Source organism: Otolemur garnettii, unplaced genomic scaffold (genome assembly GCF_000181295.1).
Source record: "Otolemur garnettii isolate 467f Iridium unplaced genomic scaffold, OtoGar3 scaffold00058, whole genome shotgun sequence".
Classification (NCBI taxonomy): domain Eukaryota; kingdom Metazoa; phylum Chordata; class Mammalia; order Primates; family Galagidae; genus Otolemur; species Otolemur garnettii.
Window position 1 is genome coordinate 10,428,057 of NW_003852453.1, and position 24,807 is coordinate 10,452,863.

At 44.5% G+C, this 24,807-nt stretch overlaps 2 protein-coding genes across 3 annotated transcripts in view; one reads left to right on the top strand and one right to left on the bottom strand.

Moving 5' to 3' along the window:
• The window catches only part of CCDC113 (coiled-coil domain containing 113), a 27,401-nt gene extending 20,261 nt beyond the window's left edge, over positions 1-7,140 (top strand). For both annotated transcript variants that reach the window (XM_012806828.2, XM_003792623.2), the window contains 2 exons: positions 5,805-5,960; positions 7,045-7,140. In XM_012806828.2, the coding sequence (XP_012662282.1) occupies positions 5,805-5,960; positions 7,045-7,131 (243 nt within the window). In that variant the 3' untranslated portion in view covers positions 7,132-7,140. The remainder of the gene's footprint in view (positions 1-5,804; positions 5,961-7,044) is intronic.
• Positions 7,141-7,550: 410 nt separating this feature from the next.
• Positions 7,551-21,806, bottom strand: PRSS54 (protease, serine 54). Its single transcript, XM_003792624.3, has 5 exons — positions 21,754-21,806; positions 17,677-17,880; positions 9,585-9,843; positions 8,859-8,990; positions 7,551-8,099 (listed from the first exon to the last, which is right to left on the bottom strand). The coding sequence occupies exons 1-5, from the start codon at positions 21,804-21,806 to the stop codon at positions 7,551-7,553; spliced, it is 1,197 nt and encodes a 398-aa protein (XP_003792672.3).
• Positions 21,807-24,807: the final 3,001 nt, after the last annotated feature.

The following is a 24,807-nucleotide window of genomic DNA, read 5'->3' on the forward strand; positions in this document are numbered from 1 at the left end:
CCTGCCTCCGCCTCCCAAGTAGCTGGGACCACAGGCGCCCGCCACAACACCCAGCTATTTTTTGGTTGCAGCCGTCATTGTTGTTTGGCGGTCTGGGCTGGGGATTCGAACCCGCCACCTTAGGTGTACGTGGCTGGCGCCTTAACCGGTTGAGCTATAGGCGCCAAGCCAACTTTTTTAAAAAAATTATTTTTCCTTGCTAACTTTTTACCAATAGCTTTATAAGGATATAATTCACCTGCTGCATAATCACCCACTTGAAGCCTACAGTTCAATGGTTTATATTCACAGTGTAACCATCAGCCCAATAACGTGTACCCATTACAAAATCTTTCTCCATTCCCTACCTTACCTGGCCCCACCCTCCAACCCTAAGTGACCACTAATCTACTTTATGTCTCTGTGGGTTTGCCTATTCTGGACATTTCATATAAAGGGGTATCCCCTTTAAAGTTTTTCACACCTCCTTCTTTAATGCAAAATTGTATTTTCAGGTTTCATGTCTCTGTACTTTGTTTCTTTCTATGGCTGAATAATATTGCATTGTATGGGGAGACTGCATTGTATTTCTTCATTCATCAATTGAGGGACATTTAGGTTTCCATTTCTTGGCTGTTTTGAATAATGCTGCTGTGAACATTCTCTTTTTTTGAACATGGTTGTATATTTCTGTGGTTGTATATTTTCTTTTCTCTTGCACATAAACCTAAAAGTGGAATTGTGGGTTATGTAAGGTAATCCTATGTTTGACATTTAGAGAAACTGCTGAACTGTTTTGCAGAATGTTCACACCATTTAATTAAATTCAATTAATTGGTAATTAATTAATTTATTTTCAATGTTATATATGAGTGCATGATTGTTTAAAGAAAAATACATTTATATTTGTTATATATCCTATATACACCAGGCTTTTTTTTTTTTAATTTTAATATGAGGGTACAAAGTTTTTGTGTTTTTTTTTTAGAGATAGAGTCTCTCTTTGTCACCCTTGGTAGAGTGCTGTGGCATCACAGCTCACAGCAACCTCCAGCTCTTGGGCTTAGGCGATTCTCTTGCTTCAGCCTCCTGAGTAGCTGGGACTACAGGCACCCACCACAATGCCTGCACCCAGCTACTTTTTGGTTGCAGTTTGGCCGGGGCAGGGTTTGAACCTGCCACCCTCAGCATATGGGGCCATCACCCTACTCACTGAGCCACAAGTGCTGCCCTGAGGGTACAAAGTTTTAGATTACATTGTCCTCACTTTCAAGGTAAAGTTCAAGTTACAGTTGAGCCCTTCCCCCAGGGGACATGCTAAACACCCTCACATTGTGCACATTAGGTGAGATCCCACCCATGTCCCTCCCTCCTCCCTCCAATTACCTTCCCCTTCCCATCCTTCCTCTTCCCTCCCCCTCTCTAGACTATATTTGTGTTTTATCCTTTGTATGGATATGCGGTTTTTATTATATTGGTTTCATATTAGTATTGAGTACATCAATTTTTCTCCCCATTCTTGGAATGTATTACTAAGAAGAACATGTTTCAACTCCATCCAAGCAAACACAAAAGATGTAAAGTCTTCAACTTTTCTTATGGCTGAATAGTGCTCCATGGTATACACAGGCCACAGTTTGTTGATCCATTCAAGGGATGATGGGGATTTAGTTTGCTTGGCAGATAAAGATAAGGGGCAGCCAGATTATTGAATAAATGATAGGGGTTAATTGGGTAGCCATTTAGGAAAAAATTAAGTTGGAACTATGTCTTACATTGAAATTAATTTAGGTGTATCCGAGATTTAAATGTAAGTAATAAGACTATTAAAATCAGTAATATAACAACAGAATTTTTCCGGCATAGCAAAAACCATCAAAAGATAAATAACTGGAAAATGTTGTATCTAATATCAATCACAAGGCGCTGCCTTGTGAATACCTTTTACCTTGAATACCTTTTACAAATCAATAAGAAAAAACTAATAACTAAGAGGAAAAAATGGACAAAAGTTTTGAACAGTTTATAGAAAAGCTAAGCAGTCTGAAACATATGAAAAATGTTCTACCTCCCTCGTAACATGAGGAATATAAAATAAAGTTATAGTGGGATATTATTTTTCCTCTCTTAGATTGACCTTAACAAAAGTCAGAAAGTTAATAAGACTGTAGAGAAGGAATGGAGGGAAACTGGCAGTCCCAAATGTTGCTGTTGGCAGTGGCTCATGCCTGTCATCCTAGCACACTGGGAGGCCGAAGGGAGAGGATTGCTTATACTCAGGAGTTTGAGACCAGCCTGAGCAACAGTGAGACCCCCCTCTCTACTAAAAAGAGAAAAACTAGCCAGGCATCAGGGTGGGCTCTTGAAGTCCCAGCTAGCAGGGAGGCTGAGGCAAGAGGATCACCTGAGCCAAAGAAATTGAGGTTGTTGTGAGCTATGGTGACACGTGGTACTCCATCCAGGACAACAGAGTGAGACGGTCTCAAAACAAACAAACAAAAAACCCTGCAAAACAAATATTGCTGCAGAATTATAGTTGACTTGGTCATCACAGAGGGGACCTTAGTGCTATTTAACAATCATTAACATGCACAAATGCTTACAGGAGGGCTTCTTGACCTAGGCGTTCCTGACATTTGGGACTGGATAATTCTCATGGTGGGCTGTCTTGTGCACTATAGTGTGCTGAGTAGTATCCCTGGCCTCTACCTACTAGATGCTTGCAGCATCCCTCTAATTGTCACCAACAAAAATGTCTCCAAATATTGCCATGTGTCCCCTAGGAACAAAATTGCCTCTGGTTGAAAAACTGGCTGAAAACCACTGCCTGAGAAAAAGTAATTTCACTTTTAATAGCTTATCCTACTATTAATAGATACTTACATACTTGCAACATGATGTATACCCAGATCATTAATTGCAACACTGTTTTTTGTCATAATAAGATATTCAAAAGCTAAGTGGCTATTTTGAGAGAGTTATTGAATCATGGTACATCCATGTGGAGAATTATAAAGCTGTCAAAAAGAACAAGTAAATTCTTTATGAGCTGATATGGAAGAAACTTTAGGATTTATTGGGTGAAAAAAAAGCTGGATGGATAAAAATGAATATGTTACTATTTGGGTCAAAAAATGGAAACACATTTGTATAAGCATAGATTTCTAGAAAGATACACAAAACCTAAAAATAAGGAAGGAGACCTTTGTGATAGGGGAACAAGGGTGGTGGGGGAACTGTGAACAGTGAGCTTTTGTATCACTGGAATTGAATGTATTGGCTATACAAAAGAATTGGTAAAAATAAAAATTAAAAGGACAGTGCTAATTTTTAAAAACTGTGTCCTACAAAAAGCATTAGTTAATTTTACTATATAATAATTTTTTTTTGAGACAGAGTCTCACTATATTACCCTCAGTAGAGTGCTATAGCATGACAGCTCACAGCAACCTCAAACTCTTGGGCTTAAGCAATTCTCTTGCCTAAGCCTCCCAAGTAGCTGGGACTACAGGCACCTGCCACAACACCTGGCTATTTTTTTGTTGTATTTGTCACTGTTGTTTGGCAGGCCCGGGCTGGATTCAAACCCACCAGCTCTGGTGTATGTGGCTGGTGCCCCAGCTGCTGAGTTACAGGTGCTGAGCCTACTATATAATAATTTTTTAAATATAAATTTCAAAGACAAGCACGTCTCAAAAAATGGACTTACTATACACTCGAGCAATTCTGCATCTGGGTATATATCCAAAATAATTGAAAGCAAGGACTTGAGCAGGTTTTTGTGTACCCATGTTTATAGCGGCCTTGTTCACGATAGCCAAGAGGTGGAAGCAGCCTGAGTGTCCATCACTGGAGAAATGGATAAACAAAATGTGTTTTATCCATGCAGTGGAATATTATACAGCCTTCAAAAAGGAAGGACATTCTGACACATGGTTACCACATGGATGAATCTAGAGGTCATTATGCTAAGTGAAATAAGCCAATCACGAGGGGACAAATATTGTATGATTCCATTTAGGTAACCAGAGAAGTCAAATTAGAGAGACAGAAGGTAGAATAGTGATTGCCAGGGGTTGGGATGATGGGGAGTTATTGTTTAATGGGTACAGAGTTTCAGTTTTACAAGATGAAAAGAGTTCTGGAAATGGAATGTGGTGATGATTGCACAACAATGTGAATGTACTTAACGCCACTGAATTGTATACCTAAAAATGGTTAAGATGGTAAAGTCTTATGTTATGTGTGTTTTGTGATTAAAAAGACAGGAATTGAGACTGATCAAATCAAATCAAAGTATAGTAAATATATAATTTTTCATATAAAACCTCCCTAAAGAATCAAAATAAGTAAAAAAAAAATTTTTTTTGAGACACAGTCTCAAGCTGTCACCCTGGATAGAGTGCTGTGGCATCATAGCTCACAGCAACCTCCAACTCTTAGGCTCAAGTGATCCTCTTGCCTCAGTTTTCCTATTTTTAGTAGAGACAGGGTCTTGCTTTTTTGCTCAGGCTGGTCTCAAACTTGTAAGCTCAAGCAATCCACCTGCCTCGGCCTCCCAGAGTGCTAGGATTACAGGCGTGAGTCATTACACCCAACCTAAAAGGTATTTCTTGATAAAGAAGACACAGAAGGAGGGCCAGGCATGATGGCTCACACCTGTAACCCTAACAATTTGGGAGGCTGGGAGGAGAGGATCGCTTGAAGCCAGGGGTTCTACAGCAGCCTAAGCAACATGCCAAGAACCTATGTTTACAAAAAATAGAAAAATTAGCTAGGTATGATGGTGTGTGCCTGTAGTCCCATCTACTCAGTAGCTGAGGCAGGATGATCACTCAAGCCCAGGATTTTGAAGCTGCTGTGAGCTATGATGATGACACTGCACTCTACCCCTGGTGACAGAGAAAGATTCTATCTCAAAACAAAAACAGAAGGAAGGAGGGACAGAATAGGAAGGAGAGGGGTAAGGGGAAAGGAGAGAGAGGGTAGAGAGGAGAGAAAGAAAGCTAAAGACTTTTTTTCTTTTTCTTTTTCTTTTTCTTTTTTTTTTTTTTTGTGATAGGGTATTACTCTGTTGCCCTGGCTAAAGTAGTATCATCATAGCTTACTGCAACCTCAAACTCCTAAGCTCAAGGGCTCTTCCTGCCTCAACCTCCCAAGTAGCTAGGACTATGTACAGGTCGGCACCACTACGTTCAGATTGTTTTTCTACTTTTTGTAGAGACAGAGTCTTGCTATTTTGCTCAGGCTGATCTTGAACTCCTAGCCTCAAGCAATCCTCCTATCTTGGCCTCAGAGTGCTGGGATTACAGGCACGAGCCACCATATCCAGCAAAAGACTGTTGTAGATTGCATTTTGTGTTTCTGAACTAGATTTAAACGTCACAATCTGTAAAAAACAACAACAAAAAATCAGAATCTTGTGGTTTCCCTTACACCCCTTTGAAAATGCAAACATCATTTTTATTTATTTATTTATTTATTTGAGACAGAGTCTCGAGCTGTCGCTCTTAATGCCGTGGCATCATAGCTCATAGCAACCTTCAACTCAGGCTCAAGTGATCCTCTTGCCTCAGTTCTTTTCTATTTTTAGTATAGACAGGGGTCTCGTTTTTGCTCAAGCTGGGCTTGAATTTGTAAGCTCAAGCAATCCACCCGCCTCAGCCTCCCAGATTGCTAGGATTACAGGCATGAGCCACCGCACCCAGCCCCCAAACATTTTTAGAAGTATACTGAAACTGTGGGGAGAGATGGCAGGGCCAGTGAGTCCTCCCAGCAGGAGCTGCCCGGGGTTCCCTGCACGTAATTGCTCCTTCCCACCCCAGGACCGGGCCAAAGCAGAGGCTGTGAACAAGAAGTTTCGCAAGCAGCTGGCTGAGTTCCGAGCGCCGCACGTGATGCAGTACCTCAAGGAGAAGCTCTTAAACGGGGACCTGGAGAAGAGCATCAAGATGTGGGAAAGGAAGGTGGAGATTGCAGAGGTGAGTCGCAGAGAATGCCATGGCGGGAAGCCCTCAGTGTGTTTGTTTAGGATTTTGTTTTGGGGGGCTAAGAATACAGATATCTGGACAGGTTATGTCTATGAGATGACTCAGCAGTCGCCTCAACCATTAAATCAAAATGATGGTTTTCTTTAAAGCTCCTTTTGGAGTCTTTTTAGTTTTCAGGGAGAGACTCTGTAATAATAATGTGCTTTTAGTTGCTTATTTTCTTTTCTTTTTTTTTTTTTTTTTTTCAGTTTTTGGCTGGCCCTGGGTTTGAACCCGCCACCTCCAGCATATGGGGCTGGCGCCCTTCTCCTTTGAGCCACAGTGCCACCCAGTTGCTTGTTTTCTTAATGAATTCTAGAAACTGCTAGATCCCTCCAAGCCATTGGTAACTTAGTGATTGCTACTTTATACATGGAGAAGCCAGTTTTTTTTTTTTTAAATGAGATAAGAATGGATTTTTAATATCACTTAGAACCTGATTCCATGCATGTACATAGCTGCCATGGGTCTTTTAAACTAATCTTGTAGTCTCTAAATATGGTACAGTGTGGCAGGAAGCAGCCCTGCCCCCTGTGAGCTGCGGAAGAGAAATGGACAACACGGAAAAAACATACTGGTGTCAGAAAAAAGGCAAACACTGAGACTGCCACGGCTAGGTTGTAAACTGAGGTGCCTTAAGACAGCGCCAGGGCAGCCCAGAGCCCAGCCGGGTGGCTTGGGCAACTGGGAGTTTGGCGTCTTCACATCTAGACTCTGGCTCCATTTCCCAGTTATTCTCCCCTGCTGCGCCTGCGGACTCTTGGTGGCAAAAAGTATAGTAGGACCCAAACTCCAGCCCATCAAATCTGGAGCTGAGAAGGAGCAGAGAATTACAGCAGGAACCTGCAACTTCTCACTTCACTAAGCAGAAACGTGCTCTTCCAAAGAATCTTCTGGGTGGACTCTGCCCTGAGTGGCCCCTGCACTGCGGCACACGCCCACACTGCCCCACACAGGGTCGCCCGCACCATCAGCAGGGCTGGATGGTTTTCCCGAGTGACCTTCTCTTCCCCCTCTCCCTTTTTCCTTTTTGCAGATGTCCTTAAAAGGCTACCGCAAGACTTGGAATAAAATGAAAACAACTAATGAGCAGTTCCAGGCAATCTGCCCCCCTGGTAAATAGCCAGAGGCATGTAAATAGCCAGGCATGGCTTGCAGATCAAGATGAGATCCATTAAAGTAATCAGCTCCTTTCTAGACAAGGGGTGCTCTTACTGTTCTCTGTGCTATCCCCAACTCCCCAGCCAGGCTGATCAGTCACCCCCCACATCTGCCACAGTCTGGCCCCTGAAACCATTAACCTTGAAAGAACCACAGGGCACTCTAATGGTTTGACACTTTTTAGCCCACATTTAGTTCACAAGCACAATAAAAGTGACCTTCCTGAAGTGGGAGTGGGACAGAGGAGGGAGAGCCAGCCCAGTGTGTGCTGTGGGGCCTATCTGTGGCAGCCCAGGTGTGTAACTATGAAAAACAGACACCAAAACAGCTTGGCGAATGGCTGGCACTCAGCCTTCTAAGCTTACTCTTCCGTTTGGTAGGTTAGCTCCTACAGTAGACACTGCTGCAAAAGAAAAGAAGCACAAAGGAGACCAAGATGATTTCTGGGGGCTGACGCACCCTGTTCTGACCCGCAGCAGACTTGCTGTCCACAATCTCCCCGCCATAGTAGTCGTAGTACATGGGCTGTATGGCTGCCTGAAACCTGCCTGATTCCCTTACATCCTTTAGCCTAAAGTCCTGACCATATCTAGATCTGTTTGCTTTGTGTGAATGCGTGTTGGACTTTCTTTGTCCTTGGAAGTGTGATGGGTAGCCCCATCTGAGGTAGCTCCGTCCAAACTGTGCACTGTTTGTCGTGGCTACGTATAACCTAGGGTTAGAGAGAGAGATCAGCTTCTCCCACGGGTGAAGTGAAGACACGGGAAGGCCAGCCCTCTTAGTCTTGTACATGATCCAGTCGCTGTAGTCTTCCACCTTGGTGTACACAAATAGGCCAGGGCATTTCTCACCACCGTAGGTCATGATTCCTTGCAGAACCCACAGACTCATCTTCTCTAGCTGGCACATCATTGGGCTTCCTGGTTCCCCCTGTGACAAAGGACAGAAGGCTTCAGGTCTTAGAAAAAGTCGTTTTCTTTTTTAATACATCTCGTTCCATTTACTGTTTGTTCTACAAATGTTTTACACTGGTTCTCACCAGAAATGGGGCAAATCATAGGATACCATCTGAAATCCAGACACCACAAATTCCAACAGGATGACTTTTCCTTGTATTATGCAAATTATTTGTGGACTTCTGCAGATTGCCTGTAGCTCCCTGATTCATATTGTACTTTGACTAAATCCTCACTCATCCTGGCTTCTCATTCCTAGAATGTTGGTATTTCTTTTCTTTTCTTTTTTTTTTTTTTCCCCAGCCTGAAATGCTCATGTGTCCCCTTCTCTCTACTTCACTTCCATTCTTGGTTTGAACCGCTTCCTCCGACCTGGCAGCTGCCTGCTCTCCCACCTGTTTGTTCCCTGGCCCTGCTGTGCTCTTAACCTTCCCACTCCGAGGACATACAAGGACGACAAAGTGAGATTTTGTGTCAAAAAAAAAAAAAATCTGTGATTTAGACATGCTTGTCCATGTTGTACTGACAGTATCCTGGTTAGTCCATCCAGCAGATTTTTATTGCGCACCTGCAATGTGCTCAGTGCTATTCAACTCAGACACAGCCACAGATCCCCAATTATAGTCCCTGCTCTCATGGGATTTCCCATCAAGTAAGGGGGAGTCCCAAGGTACTCCCAGACTTGAACAATTCTCACTCTCAACATTTAGCTTGTACCCCATGATGTTCTTACCAAGCAGACAGACTTAGTTTCCTCTTTTGTGTGAGTGCCACATCCTGTTCTCTGGAGTTTGTGTAAGGGACACACGTCAACGTCTTTCACGAAGACTTTCCTCAGGATACTCATCGTCATGTGATGTCCTGTCTGAACCATGCAACAGAGAGCCCAAGAGTTACTAACAAGAAAGGGGCCGCCTATGTCAATGCAGCTGCAACTCACACATCCAAATGGGAGTGGAAAATGTGTCTATAAATCTCTTTTCTTCATAGAAATAAGAATGTGTCTGAATTTTTACTCGAAACTACCTTTGCTTTGGACGTGAAAGTGTAGATAGGCAGGAAACACCCTTTCTCTTAGAGCATATTCACTTCTTTCTTTCTTCTTTTCCCAAGAATGAAAGAAAAGAAGGGTGTCTTAGACAAAAGGACAGTCAGCTCTACTTCTAGAAAGAATGTCCCCTTGCCTGCCCATGACCTGGTACTCATTTCAGCCTGTCTGCTGCCTCTGTACTCCCAGTTTTGATATAGAGCTAGATTAAAAATGACCAGTGAAATGTAAGAATGGCAACAGAAAGGGCAAGCACTTGGAATCTTGACTGATTAGGTGAGGGTTTCAGCCCAACTCTAAAACCTTGAGCAAGCTCAATGACTAAATTAAGATAATCCCTAAAATGGTTCATCCAAGTCGCCCCACTGCTAGCACACACACATCCTCCTGTAGGAGAAGGGATGCATTAACTGCAGACGTGGGGTTCCATCCTGACACCCAGCAGTTCCCCAAGGCTCGGTTCATATGCAGCTTTCTGCTAAGGAAGCAGATGGACTGGACCAGGTCGTTGAAATGCATCTTTGTGTCTGTCTTCAGGAGGGCTATGTTATTGTTCATGGTTTGGTTACTGAAGTCCTCATGGATGATGATGGTGTTGACTGGATACTCGGTGTGAGCAACCTTGCTGGGATCCATGTTATCTATACCAACTATGGCGACAATATCCTTCCTGGAGAGAGAACAAAGGAATCTTAAGAAGCCAACGCAGCAGGGAAGCCTTACGGTTCCCTGTTTTATTTACTGGTTATTGCTTTTTCCCCTCCCTAGCCTGGAATGCTCATCCAACTCATCTTCCCAGTGTTAATTTTTACTCACCCTTTTGGACCAAGTTTCCAGGAAGTCTTTTCTAAAACCCTAGACTTGTGCCTTCTTTTGTGAACCTGTAGAATCTTGGGGGTTTTTCTGTCTTAACACCATTTATCCCAGCACCCAAAGGGATCATCTGTTAACATGTTATTGCTGATTAACTTTCTCTCTGTGCATAGCTTTTTCTCTTTACATGGTTGTCATTTGCTAAATTAATAGTTGTAGTTATATCAAAGATATAATCTTGACTCTTGCTTTTAGCAATTAACATTTTAATACAAGCATCTTTCCCTATTATACACTCTGTAAATATACTTAGGAGAAATTCTGGCTTTAATAAGGATGGAGTTAAGTTGTGTGTTTTCCCGTTCTTCTCTTGGAAATAACCAAAGGAACTATGAGGATGAGAAACAAATGCAAACACCATAAAACCAAGCGATACTAAAGAATGCAAACCTCAGAATTAGAGGAAGGGCTGAGGAAAGTAGTGAAGCATAGTTGGAGTACAAAGAGTTATAGAGGATGACACCTACTGCCACAGAGCTCAGAAAAAGTAGTTAAGTCTCAGCAAATAAGTGAAAAGAAAAGAAACAAATCCATCACCCAAATGAAGGTTAAATTGAAGCAGCATTAAAGGAGAATGCTGTGTTTTCTGGGTCACAGAAAACACAGTTAGGGGTATTGAGAAAAGTGGCCAAAATGAAATGGAAACTAGCAAATATTTTTAAAAGCTCGAAAGGAAAATGACAGACATGACAGTCAAAGGACGGCCAGCAGATCAGAAAGAAACTAACCACAAGAATAAAATGGGGAAGAAATATTTCAAGATATAATTTAAGAAAATTTTCCAGACATGATACTTGAATCTACAATTTGGAGATACAAAATTATCAACACTGAGGCATATCTGACCAGGTCCCAACAGGAAACAGATGGAACATTCAAATAAGGTAAACTGGGGTGTTTAATGAAGGGACTGTTTACAGAAGGTCTTGGCAAGATTCAGGGAAATACTGCAGTACACTGGGTACTGCATGGTGTGGGCAGCTTCCTGCTGAGGTGCTGATATCACCTCTGGGTTCTAGGTGAGGGGTAGGAGTGGTCAGAGATGTACAGAGTGAGTCAGTTAGCTGGAAAAAGAAACCAACCTGCAGCAAGGGGAGTGAGGACCCATGTCCTCTCCTCTCTTATTAGTGCTCCCCTTGGCCAAACCCAGCTGGAACCCAGAAGACAGGAGGAGTCATTGGTGTAACCTGTACTGGTGCACCTCCTGGGGCCTGCCAGGTGGAAGAGTAGAGAGGGGATCCAGAGAGGCAAATGAGAGAGACTCAGCCTAGCTAGCAAAACTGAGCAACAAAGAAGGAATCCTTGAGCATCCAGACCAACAAAGAAGCTGCTTTAGTTAAATTTGGGCCTATTATCTTACCCAGGGAACTTGTGAGGGAGAAAGGAGGCGCATGCTGGGATAGGAGCTGTAAACCAGGCCTCTCCCAGGTATACGGGGATGTGAGAAAATCAGAATGGCCTTGTACTCTCCATAGCAAGATTTAATGCCACAAGCCAGGGTGGGAGAAAGTTTTAATATCAGAAGCCTGGGATGTCCATAAAGTCCTCTAAAGGAAAGAAGGGGCTGGGCGCAGTGGCTTACACCTATAATCCTAGCACTGTGGCAGGCCAAGGCTGGGGATTGCCTGACCTCATGGGTTGGAGACCAGCCTGAGCAAAAGTGAGACCTTGTCTCTAAAAATAGCTAGGTATTGTGGCAGGTGCCTGTAGTCCCAGCTACTTGGGAGGCTGAGGCAAGAAAATCACCTGAGCTTAAGTATTTGAGGTTTCTGTGAGCTTTGATGCCACAGCACTGTACAGAGGGAAACAGTAAGATTCTCCAAAAAAAGGAAAGAAGATGTGAACCATGAATTCTATACTGAAGTGATCATTCAGGAAAGCCTTTTAAGAATCTTTGAATACAAAGTTTAGCCAAACCTAATGTTGGAGAAAATCCAGCAAAAGGACTGACAGGAAGTGTGAAATTTATTATAGTATTGGACTAAAAAGAAAAACTTAAACAAGTTATAGATTGGTGTAAAGGTGTAAACCCTGGAAACAATCAAATAGATGGAAAGAAAAGTCAGAGGATGGAGCCTAAATGTTTATTTACAGCTAATATATGACGTGATAAGAGTAAGCAAGTTTATCAGTGAAATCATGAATAGAATATAGGATCTATTCAAATTGGGTGATACAAGAGAAGAAGGGGAAAAAGGAAAAAATAGGAATTCTGGTACTGGCCACAGTAGAGAGTCTACAGAGGATTATCTAGAAAGAAGCAGAGGATTTGGGTATCTTATATAAAGTATAACTCTAAGATGAAAACCAGAATGAAAACCCAAGCTTTCCAAGTTTGTCAGAAGAGACATATAAAACAAAAGAAATGTAATACAGCAAAAAGAAGAATAAGAAGCAATAAAAACAGAAAGCATAAACTAAGACAAAAACAAGACACAGGAACCACATTCTGAACATTAATTCAGGGAAGAAGAATGTCTTCTAGGCAAGACAAAGACTCTTAATGATGATAAAGTATCAGTCTATAGAGAAGAACTCTCAGTTATAAATACCTGCAAGTGACCCAGTATTCACAATGTGATAAGAAATAGAAGGAGAAATAAGCAGAAGGCTGTTCATGGTAGAAGATTTTAATTCACCTCTGTCTAGACCAAGTAGCCTTGCACCCCCAACTTTATGTATTAAATTATATACTAGCCGGGAATGGTGGTTCACGCCTATAACCTTAGCACTTTGGGAGTTTGAGGCAGGAGGATAGCTGAGGCCAGAAGTTTGAGACCAGCCTGAGTAACATAAAAAGATCCTGCCTGTGCCAAAAATAGAAAAATTAGCCAGGCATGGTGGTGCAAGCCTGTAGTTGTAGCTACTTGGGAGGCTAAAGCAGGATGATTACTTGAGCCCAGGAGTTCCAGGTCTAAGTGAGCTACGATGACTCCACTGTGCCCTAACCTGGGCAACAGAGCAAGACTGAAGAAAATGATAAAAATAAATAACTAAATAAATTATACACCCAGCACGGGTGATCTTTTTATTTTTCCTGTATAAAATATTCACATGAACCACACCTACTTCAGCCACAGGACAACCTCAGCAAATTTCTAAATAGATCACCATGTGGTATACCTCAAGGTTCGAAAACAAAACAAACAAAACCCCCTAACACCTGGACGTTTTAAAACTCTGTCTTTAAAAAAACCCCCTGAGTCAAAGAGAAAATCAAAACCGAAAGAGAAGACTCAGTAGAAAATAGACGTAATGAAAACACTGCCTAGAAACAGAATCTCCGTGGAGGGCTGGCTGGCCGTAGCGATCAGGATCATAAATGCTTGTCTTTTCTAGCCCAGTCTCTTCTCTCCTGGGTTATTCACACCATGACACACTCGCACACGTGTGAAATGATGAGTGTACAAGAGTATTTGCTGCCTTTTCTTGGTACTAGCAAAAGATTGGAAACAACCCAAATTTTCCTTAATAGAAAACTATGGGATACTACTGTGCAGCTCACAAAAAGAATACAGGAAGAAAAGTCTCCAAAGTTAGAGGGAAGAAAGCTAAGAATGAAATGTTTGTATGGTGTGCTGCTCCAGTTGAATTAGGGGGTGTTACGGACTGAATTGTGTTACCTCCCCCACCCAAAATTTGTAGGTTAAAACCCTAACCCCCAATGTAAGGGGGTTTTATTTAGAGACAGGTTCTTTTAGATGCAATTAAGGGTAAATGAAGTATGAGGATGTGGCTATAATCCAACAGGACTGGTGTTCTTATAAGAAGAAGAAGAGGTGCCAAGGATGAGCACGCAGAGAGAAAGGGTCATGTGAGGGCACGGTGGAAAGGGAGCCATCTGTGGGCCAAGGAGAGAGAGCTCAGGAGAAACCAAATCTGTCAACATCTTCATCTTAGACTTCCAGTCTCCAGAGCTACGAGAGTAAATTCCTATGGTCACTTCTAGCAGACTAACACAGAGTTTGGTACTAAGGATACTACTGTAGCAAATACGTAAAAATGCAGAAGTAGCTTTGAAGTGAAGCAATCGGTAGAGTTTTGAGGCACATGTTAGAAAAAGCCAGATTGCCTTAGAACACTTTATTGGAAACAGGAAGGAAAATAGTACGTGTTATAAAATGGCAAAGAACTTGGTCGAATTGTGTTCTAGTGTTTTGTGGGAAAGAAGGCATTATAAAAGTGAACTTGGATATTTAGCGGAGATTCCTAAGCAAAGTGTTGGAAAGTGCAGACTGGTTTCTCTTTACTGCTTATCGTAAAATGTGAGAAGAGAGATTTGAATTGAAGAAGGAAACACAAAAGAACCAGAACTTGAAGAAACTTCTCAGATTGTCCATATTGCAAACAATGAGAAAGCAGGTTTTGCAGAGAGCACTAAGGGTGTGGTTGCACTTTGACTTGGTAAAGAGATTATGGGATTATATACCACAGAAACACTACCAATTTGGACCAAAGGAGACAAAAACAGGACAATAAGGAAGGTGCTATACTTCTTGGATTCTACAGAATGGAAAAATACAGCAAATAGGTATTATCCTTTAAGAAAAGGGAAACATGATCCCGCCGGTGATTCAGAGACAGGTAGGGGTACCATCCTGGCCACAGGCCCAGCGTGCACAGGTCTGGAGGATAAGGCTGTCTGCTCCTTAGATTCAGTGGACCAGTTTAACCCAGCCCACTGCCTCAAGAGCAAGGTCCCCACCCAGAGCTTTAGAGCAGTGGCCACTGTCCAGGGGTGATGGGGGCAATGCTGCCACCCTAGCAGCCCTACAAGACAGGACTGTTACCCCAGTGGGCCCAGAGGATAGGACATCAATCCTAAAAAGATTATTATTGAGCCTCAAAATCTAATGGAATTTGCCTTGCTAGACTTTAGACTTGCTTGGAAGCTGTCATCGGTCTTCTTTCCAGTTTCTCATCTTTGGAATGAGGATCTCTACCTTATGCCTGTCTCACCATTAGAGTTTTGAAGGACATAACTTGTCTGGCTTCACAGATCTCACAGATAGACAGGAATTTTGCCTGAAAATGAATCATACCTTGGGTCTCACCAATACCTAATTTAGTTGATATCTAGATGAGATTTGGGACATGGAATTGATGCTGGAATGGGTTAAGACTTTTGGGGATATTGGGATGGGATGGGTGTATTCCATATGTCAGAAGGACGTGAATTTGGGGGAGTCTGAGGACAGAATGCTGTGGACTGAACTGTGTCCCTCCAAATTCAGAGGTGGAAGCCTTAACTTTCAATGTGCCCATATTTGGATTTAGGGCCTTTATCTCCATATTTGGAGATAGAGGTAGTTATGGTCAATGGAGTCCTAAGGGCAAGGCCCTTCTCCAGTGGGACACCCACCCAGAGAAAAGGCCAGGTGAGAACACAGCAAGAGGGTAGCTTTCTGCAGGCCGAAGAGAGGCCACAGGAGACACCAAGCCTGCTGACAACTTGATCTTGGACTTTTAACCTCCAGAATTGTGAGATATACATTTCTGTTGCTTAAGTCACCCAGTCTGAGCTAATACAGAATGAAAGAAAGTTCTCTGTTAATAGAGAAAATAATCCACATAGCTGTATCTGTAGGCATAGAGATATACATAAACACATCGAGCATTTGAGGAGAAATATCCAAGAAATTGGTGACAGAATGTGGCTCAAGGAAGGGAAACTGGGGCTAGACGGGTGGGGAAGGAACAAGCTGATTGGCACTCTACATCCTTTGGTTCCTTCTGAACGTTTTACTATGCACTACATGTATGCGTACGTGGACACAAGCAGCACACACAAAATACATTATGTAAAATCATAAACTTACACCTGCATGTAAGACACATGTATGTGTTACACGTATTTTCAATTACATAAAAATCATATGTTAAAATATTCATCAGCCGCACTATATTCCATAAAGGGTTTATATTATGATCTATTTAGCCAAATATGGTAATTATACACTCTCCACCATACTCTGTGTACGTGTGTATTTATAAATAATTTACATTAGTAATTATTATTACATGCCATATATTATATATAAGGTATATATGAAAATTATACGGTCACTAATTGAGCTGTGATAATTGGATATTAGGTTTCTTTCCAGTGTTTTTTTTTTTTTTTTTTTTTTAGACAGAGCCTCAAGCTGTCCCCCTGGGTAGAGTGCCGTGGCATTACAGCTCACAGCAACCTCCAACTCCTGGGCTCAAGCAAGTCTCCTGCCTCCGCCTCCCAAGTAGCTGGGACTACAGGCGCCCGCCACAACGCCCGGCTATTTTTTGGTTGCAGCCGTCATTGTTGTTTGGCGGGTCCGGGCTGGGGATTCGAACCCGCCACCTTAGGTGTACGTGGCTGGCGCCTTAGCCGGTTGAGCTATAGGCGCCGAGCCTCTTTCCAGTGTTTTATGTGTGATTTACCATCAAAGGAACTGCTTTATGCATAAAATTTTTCCAGTGGCTGAAATTATTTCCTTAGTGTTGATTCCCCAAAGTGAAATCACTGGGTCAAAAAGGGAGATAGTTTACAAATATTTACCAAAAAAATTTTTTTACCATATTTACAAAAACGTTTTACAAATATTTACTAAATGTTATTCCTTTAATAACATTTATGTTTTTTTCTGGTTTAAAGAATGCAGAATTTGTATTGTGCAGAATTTAGAGAATGTGGAGAAGTTCAAAGAAGAAAATAAAAATCATGTGTTCTGATAAGCACTCTTTGGACAATTTCTGCATTTTCTTGAAGGATTTTCCCTGTGTGTATATACACGTATTTGTGGCAATAACATTTGCAAGGCCTGAGGTAAGTATTTTCAGGTAAGGACTCTTTCCTTTTTTTTGAGACAGAGTCTCATTCTGTCGCTTTTGGTAGAGTGCCATGGTGTCATAGCTCACAGCAACCTCAAACTCTTGGGGTCAAGAGACCTCTTGCCTCAGCCTCCCTAATAGCTGGGATTACAGGCACCTGCCACAATGCTTGGCTATTTATAGAGACGAAGTCTTGTTCTTGCTCAGGATGATCCCAAACTCCTGGTCTCAGGCAATCCATCAGCCTCGGCCTCCCAGAATGCTAGGATTACAGGTATGAGGCACCATGCCAGGCCTGGGTAAGGACTCTTATTGACTGGCTTAACAGGGTAAGCCATAGAGACCCTCATATATGGGTCACTGCGAAAGTTTTGAGACAGACTTTGTTATGGTCCATTATTTCACTTCCAAGAAACATAGTCAACAGCATCCTTTCTGATTCACCCACGCAAGTTTCACCTTGCCCGGCTTATAGGTGTTGCTGGGAGGGCTTCATTTATTTCCATCCGTGCAGATTTTACATTTCTTGATTTTTGTGTATCTCAAAACTTTCATAAGGACCCGTGTTAAGAGTCCGTGACTCTGTAATGGCAGTGAAATAAGAATGCATATCCTTCCTGTATAAAATGGAGGAAGAATTATTTCACTCTTCTGTTGTGAGGCCCACAGCCCTCACAGTGGAGAACAGCCTTGGTATCTGGTGACTTTAGGGCCCCAAGGCTCACGGCAGAGCATGGGCTGAGCTGCCCCAGGAAGGGCAGGAGACAGAGCCACCCCCACCCACCCCAGCAGTGGCAGAAGTCCCCAGTGCAGGGGTACTGGCCTGTTCTGAAGGGCAGATGCGATGCTGAGGATCCAGAACTCACTGAGGATGCAGCCGAAAGCCAGGTGGGTGTACTGGGAATCCTGCAGTGACACTACCCAGGGGAACTCCATTCTGCTGACCAAGCTCTCCTGAAGACCGGAGTCATCCAAAATGGAAACTCTCTGTATGCCACAACCTGCAGAGGGGTGCAGGACCTCACTGCTGGGCAAGGAGCTGGTCTCCTGGGGCACCACCATCCAGCCAGGCCTCAGGATCTCTCCCCAGACGGCTGTCCACCATTCTCCTCACTACCTCTATCACCCTATTTCTTTTTTTTCCTAGTGGGTCTTCTTCCCCATAAAAGATGTTGGGTGGCATCTGTGAACCTCAAAATCACATTAAACTACTGAAAATAACTTTCATCTATTGATCACTTTCATCACTTGGAAGTATCTGCAAACTTTTAGATATATTGGCAGTTCTCAAAGTGTTTGGGGGGTCTGTGGGAGTCCTTAAGTCCTGTGGGTTCAGGATTAAAACTGTTTTCATAAGAATACAAAAACATTGTTTGCATTTTCACTCTCATTCTCTCACTCCTATACTGTGAAATTTTCTAGAGGCTGTGAAATGTCATCACCCTGATGGCTTAATAGTATGTATAAACTTGTATATTCCTGTGTTTTAAAATTTTCCAGTTTTAATTTCTAATACAGCAAATATGCAAAGATCAGCCTTGTAAGCCTTAAAAAAAAAAAAAAAGACTCTCTTGAGGTTCTCAATACTTTTTTAAAAAGTGTAAAGGTGTCCTGAGGCCAAAAACTTGGGAACTGCTGATGTACACGTCATACAATTCCCCCAGCAGCCCTAAGAGGTGGTGACATTCCCAGTTTGTCAATGAGAAAACTGAGTATTAGAACCAGTGAGCACTTGCTGGAGTCACACCATTGGTGGGATATAGGGCCGGGTGAGTCCAGACTCTGTCCTTCCAACCTCACCCAGTCTAGGTTCCATCCACATTCCACATCCTCAGATTTGCCCTTCTCTTCCCTGCAGGCTGTTGACATGGATCCCTCTTCCTGGTGTGTCTGCTTTGCTTGCCAGTGGATCCCTAGGTGTTGGCACTGTGCCTGGCACGTAGTAAGTGCTTAATAAATCATCTGGTGCATGAACAAAAGAGATACGACAACTAAACACTCCCTGACTTCTTGTTAGAGGGCTAGAAGGTCCTGGCACGGGGAGGGGAGACTATCTCTGACCCACCCTGAGCAGGCCTGCTCAGCCTTGGCCTTCCCACACCCTAGAGTGGGCCACTTCTACCTTCTCTGGAAACCTGGACTTGTTTGTTTCCACTGAGAGTTAAGTATTAATGCTTAACACATTAACTGCCATGTGAGTTGTATTTAACTTACGCTAGTTTTGAGCCTGGGGCCTTTTGAAGCAGTGTGTGTGTGTGTGTGTGTGTATCACATGTCTGTTGGGGAGCTGAGAGGTGCACGGGCAACTCATGCTGCCATGCTGTGGCACACATGTCACATGATGAGCTGTAATAAAATACCATGGCCTCATGGCAATTTTTTTTTCTAGTGTGGCAATCAATGTGTTCGTAGGCTCCTCCTGCCAGCCCCAGGGCCCAGAACAGCTATATTGCTCTGTATTAAAGTGTCAGGATCCTAGAACAGGAAGGACCTTGCAACTCATCTAGTCAGAGGCAGGAACTGGCTTCTTTAAAGCCCCAGTTGGATGGGCCGTGTCTCCTGCTTTCGCGGCACCATTGTGGAATGCATCCACACCGGCCATTTTCCTCTTCCCGACTGCTGACTCCCTCTGCTGCACTTGTCCTCCCTCCAGAGTCCATTCGCCCTGTTCTGGTGAGTCCATGTCCACAGGACTAGTGCCCTCCTTACTGGGTCTGGGGGTGCCCATCTCAGCCTCCCGTAGCAGGGCGGAGAACAGGCAGATTCTCAACCCTGACTGCATGTTTCATGGGCCAGAACCCCTGGCAACTGCATTTTGTAAAAAAAGCTCCCCAGGGGAGATTCTCAGGTGTATTTGGGAAGGACCTTGATGCAGAGTCCAAAATCACATTGGTCCCTTGGTCTGCTGTGAGACCTTTGTCAGCTGCTTCACTTTTCTGAACTTCAGCTTCCTCTTTTGAAATGTGGGGCAGTCATCCTGGGCCTGCACACCTTTTAGGGTTGTGGTGAGGTTATGGGACAGCTATCCCCATGACTGACAATGCTAAGCCGAGGGCTGAAGAGATGATTCCATTTTTTAAAACTGTAAACCACTGCTCTGGTTGCTGTCTGTACATCCCAAACCTCAAACACCCAGAGCTGGCTTCTACAGCAGTGGTGCTGGGTCATGGGTGTCACCAGTGGATTGTATGGATCAGGCCACTGGTGACTGCTGCTTCAGCCACTCACCCAGACACACCCAGCCCTGCCAGGTGCTGAGCTGGGGCCTGGACTTCTAGGGATGGATTTCAGGAGTCTATCACAGTGACATGCTAAAGTGGTGGCCATACAGAGAGACAAGTGACATAAGGGAATATGCTCAGAGTGTACAGAAAGGGAAGCATGAACTCTGCCCAGGGCGTGAAGTCTGGGAGAACTTCCCTAGGATGTAAGCACCAAAGACAGAGTTTCTGAACCATGATACTAGAGCTGACTATAACACACATCAATCACATAAAGGACCTCTCCATGTGGGACATTGTATGAGTAAATGTCTCCTTTAATTGACAGTTGGAGACTTTACTGGAACAATGACAGCAGGTTGATAGCAAGATGTGTCTATATGGCCACAAAGTGCTTCAGAACCACCAAAGACAGGAATTCTTCAGTCTAATTCTTTCTTGGGACACTGACAATTTGTGGCACAAGGCATTAACCAGTTCTTCCTAACCCAACAGGCACCTACAGGCATATGATTCCTTTTACTTTTTATAAGCTCTGGTTGGCCAGCTCATTTGACCTTCCAGAACCCTTGGAAATCTAACCCAGGGATGAAATGTGTGCTCTGGGTCACTTAGTTGTGACTTTCTAAAGGTGATGCCTTTAGACTCGGCACCCATAGTACAGTGGTTACGGTGCCAGCCACATACACTGAGGGTGGCAGGTTCGACCCCGGTCTGGACCTGCTAAACAATGACAACTGCAACAAAAAAATGGCTGGGCGTTGCAGTGGGTGCCTATAATCCCTACTATTTGGGAGGCGGAGGCAAGAGAATCACTTGAGCCCAGGAGTTTGAAGTTGCTGTGAGCTGTGACGCTATGACACTCTACTGAGGGTAACATAGTGAGACTCTGTCTCAAAAAAATAAATAAATAAAGGTGACACCTTTCTATATTTTCTGGCATGGCCAAAGCTGAGCAGGCCTGGGTGGGCCCTGGTCTCCTTGTGACTGCGAAGAGGTAGAGGAGGCTAAGGAAGGTGGAGGAGTCCCCTCTTCACGTGTGTGTGGCGGGGGAGGCTTCCTCATGTCTCCCATCTAACTCCAGGAAGACGGGGCAGAGCCAGCTGGGATGGCAGCAAGGTGGGAGAACGCCTGCCTTAGTCAGGTGTCCCCTCTTCACCTGCTCCTTTCTAGGCTGGAACTCTTAGTCCTAAACAGCCTAGAAGTCAGGAGAAGTGGGGACCACAGATGCCACTTCTGCTGTCTGAACTTCTGGTAGTCTCCAAGGCAGAGACAGCATTATGCGCAGAAGCCCCCACTGCTCCTGAGAGCAGCCCTGCAGTTAGAGGTCACAGTTTGTAGAAGAGCAGCACACCCCAAAGGGCAGGGCAGGGCTGGGCTATGAGTGGAGAGGCAGGCCTCTGCTGTCCCCTCTGCCCAGAGGGCCTGACAGCCGTGACTTAGGGCACTCCGCCTCGGGCGTAGCCCTGACGTCAGTTTCCTCCATCCATATCCCATGTTTCACTTCTTTGCCTGGTTCCTGTCGCCAGCACATGCTTCCCAGAGCAAGTGCTGTGAGTCATCGTCCCTGAGCCACTCCCTGCACATCAGGGACCACTTCATCTCCCCAGATGGTCCCCCTTGCATCTAGGAGCAGCTAGAGTCAGACAGAGGGAGTAGCACACTCACTGTCGGCAAGCGCAGAGCGGAAAGCGCAGAGCAGGACCAAGAGCCTCGCTTGCGTCTCCGCCATCCCGAGAGGGCCGCCACAGACACCATGGGCAGCTGGAAAAGCAAAACACTGTCTCGGTCCCCTTCCCAGACCCATGCGGGGCTTTCCCTTTCCTCCCCAATGGGTCGAGCCCCCCACCCCAGCATTGGAGACTTTCCAGCTTTCCTTTCCACCAACAAAGGCTCCCCGAGGCAGGGTACTGACCTGTCACATCCTTTGGGCTTGGTCCGGTGCGGTCAAGAGGCAGGGCCCGCTGTCCCACACGGATACTCAGCTATAGTGTGCACGATGGCCCAGGGAGAGAAGGCAGCTCACGCTGGTCACTTTTCCTCTCAGTCTGGCCCAGGCCCCTGGGAATCCTGGAGAGTGGGGTCTCCTAAAAGGGTTGCTTTTTGACTTGTGGAATTCAACCCTTGCCTTATCTCTGTAGCCATAAAATGCTGCTGAAAGAAAAGGTGGGGTTTTAGCAGAAGCCACCCTGGGCTTAATGTCTATGCTGTGGTTTTACCTCTCCTACTAAACTCTGCTGGTGGAGGTCATGCTGGGGCTCCTTCTAGCTAGTTATCAGCCTGTGCGTTTGTATAGTAATTGTCCTGGAATGTAGTGCAGCTCATTTGCACACCCCCCCCCCCAGGTCGATGCTCTCCCTGCCCCCACTCGACAGATTCAGAAACTGACACTTAGAGATATGGAGTAGCTGGTCCGAGGTCACACAGCTACCAAGTCGTGGAACTGGGATTTGAGCTCAGGTCGGTGTGGATTCAAAGCGCCGGACTGTTTCACCACACACTACATCACCAGGCCCACACCTTTGCCTCAAACAATGCACAGAAGGCTAAGGAACATGTGCACGGTTGCAAGTCACCACGTTCCACTCATGACACCGGATGTTTCTTGTCCTCGAGATGGTTCTCAGAGTTCTTCTATGAAGTGCTCCCACTAAAGGAGAAACGAATTCACTCTGGCCTTAACACAGCAGAGCTCAACAGAGGGATTTCCTCCACCGCCTTGGAAAGAATGTTCCATTGTGGCATCATAGTTACCATGGCGTCACCAAGTAAATGTCTGGACATGGGGACTTAGGAGGAGCTAGAATGAAAAGCCTCCTTGTTACCTAAGGTTGGCAGGGCTATTCTGGAAGCCTGTCTCTCTGCAGGTCTGGCGGAGCTGACATCTTTTTGCTAGATCACAAATTCCTCTCTGGTTGCGGCCATGGTCTATCAGTTCTATGCAGCACCGGCCCTGTGTCCACAGGAATTTGTCTGGTTGGACTGGGGAAGCCCACAACTACGGTGGATTTGGGAGTTCCAGTCCTTGTCAGCATCTTACAGTCCCAGGGTTGTTTCTTTCAGGCTCAGCCCAGTTTTCTTTTGCCCCTCCGCTGTGGATCTCAGCTAAGCTACCATTACGGCCTCTGCCAAACCGTGGGGGCCAGATGGGATCTGCGCTCCAGACACTGCGAGCAGCTCTGGTTTCAGCACAAATGCCAGGACTGGAGAGAACTATTGACAGTGCTGTGGTAAGATGAGTCCGCGTAGCCACAGAGGGAGGGCTCAGCCTCTCAACCGATGGGAGCAGACGGGTGTGTGACTGGATGATGGAAGGCAGTTGGATTGGACAGAAGTGAAGTCTCCTTCCCCCCTATGTCCTGCCTACCTAACAATCCCCCATCACCTTTGACCCAGTGTAGCGGTTGCCTTCTGCTGTCAGAACAGAATGGGAATGATTTCTGGCAATGGGAGAAGCAGGAAGGGAATCTTACATTTGTCCCATGTTGTGGGTCTCAAAGAGCCTTCTTTCATGCACGTTTTCTTATTCACCATCCACATTCACCCTGGCAGGATGAAGGAATTTCCTGTCCTTTTTAGGTGAGAATATAGTGGCTCACTTGCCCAGAGTGACAAAGCTAGGAAGTGCTAGGGATAGGACTTCGACACACGTCCTTCCAGTGCCAGGTTGTGAGTGGCTACCTCCTTCCCACACAGTCCTCACTTCTCAGCCAGGGCCACATACTGTCTTTAGAAGGGACAGAAGCAGAAACAGGGCTCCCGGCAAAGCCAGGGCTGCTCATAAACCTGGCGGTCTGAGGTTAGCACACAAGACCCTGGCCCGCTCCAGGTTCCTCTTCAAATTTCCACATGAATAGAAGCCACGCGCAGACCTCAAAGTGTTCTGTCTCCCATCAGGAATGATCCGGCATTTCCCACAGTAAGGAAAGCACAGGCTCCTGCAGGGGCCCAGCAGATCTTGTGAACAGCGAGCTTCAAATTCTCAGCCTCTCTGGACTATCAGCTTTATATAAAATTTAAAAATATCCCCACAATTTAAAAATAATGATTTGATTCTTTAAGGTCAATAACAGCGTCATAGGTGCAGGCCTTTGGGAGGACGGTCACTTGCGATCTTACACCAATCACTCCATATCCAGCATAGTGACAGCATGAAAGGGATGGGGTTTCACAACCTGTCGCTTTCAATTTTGACTCTTTGTTTTCATTAAGTAAGAAAATCCTAATTCTCAATAAAAAGATATCTGAAATCACAGCACATTATGGAGGCTCTATCAGATAATTCTGGATTTTCAGGTTGAACACGAACTGCCAAATCACGGAGAGATTTTTTTTCACTGATGACTGCTCTTAGGACTCCCATCACATTCAAAACCCAGAGGACTGAAAATTTCTTCTAAGAAATTGACTGTTTCCTCTTGGGAAAGAGTTCTTCATGTTCTGTTGCAGTTTTGGAAAGTCATTTCTAATTATGCCAATAGTAACTTTATGACATTCAAAATCTCCTCTCTTCTGCAACGAACATAACAAAAACTAATCAACTACTTCTCCATTAATGCATCAGACATTTTCTAAGTGTCGCTTCCTCACTGGTTTGTCAAATTGTTAGGCAAAATATCTGCGAGCCCAAATAAATCATAATTATCACTCCACTGCGTGGTATGCCTTCGCTACGGATGTAACAGCCTACAGAGTCTTCGGAGCAGAACTTCTTCAATGGCTCATGCCGCCTT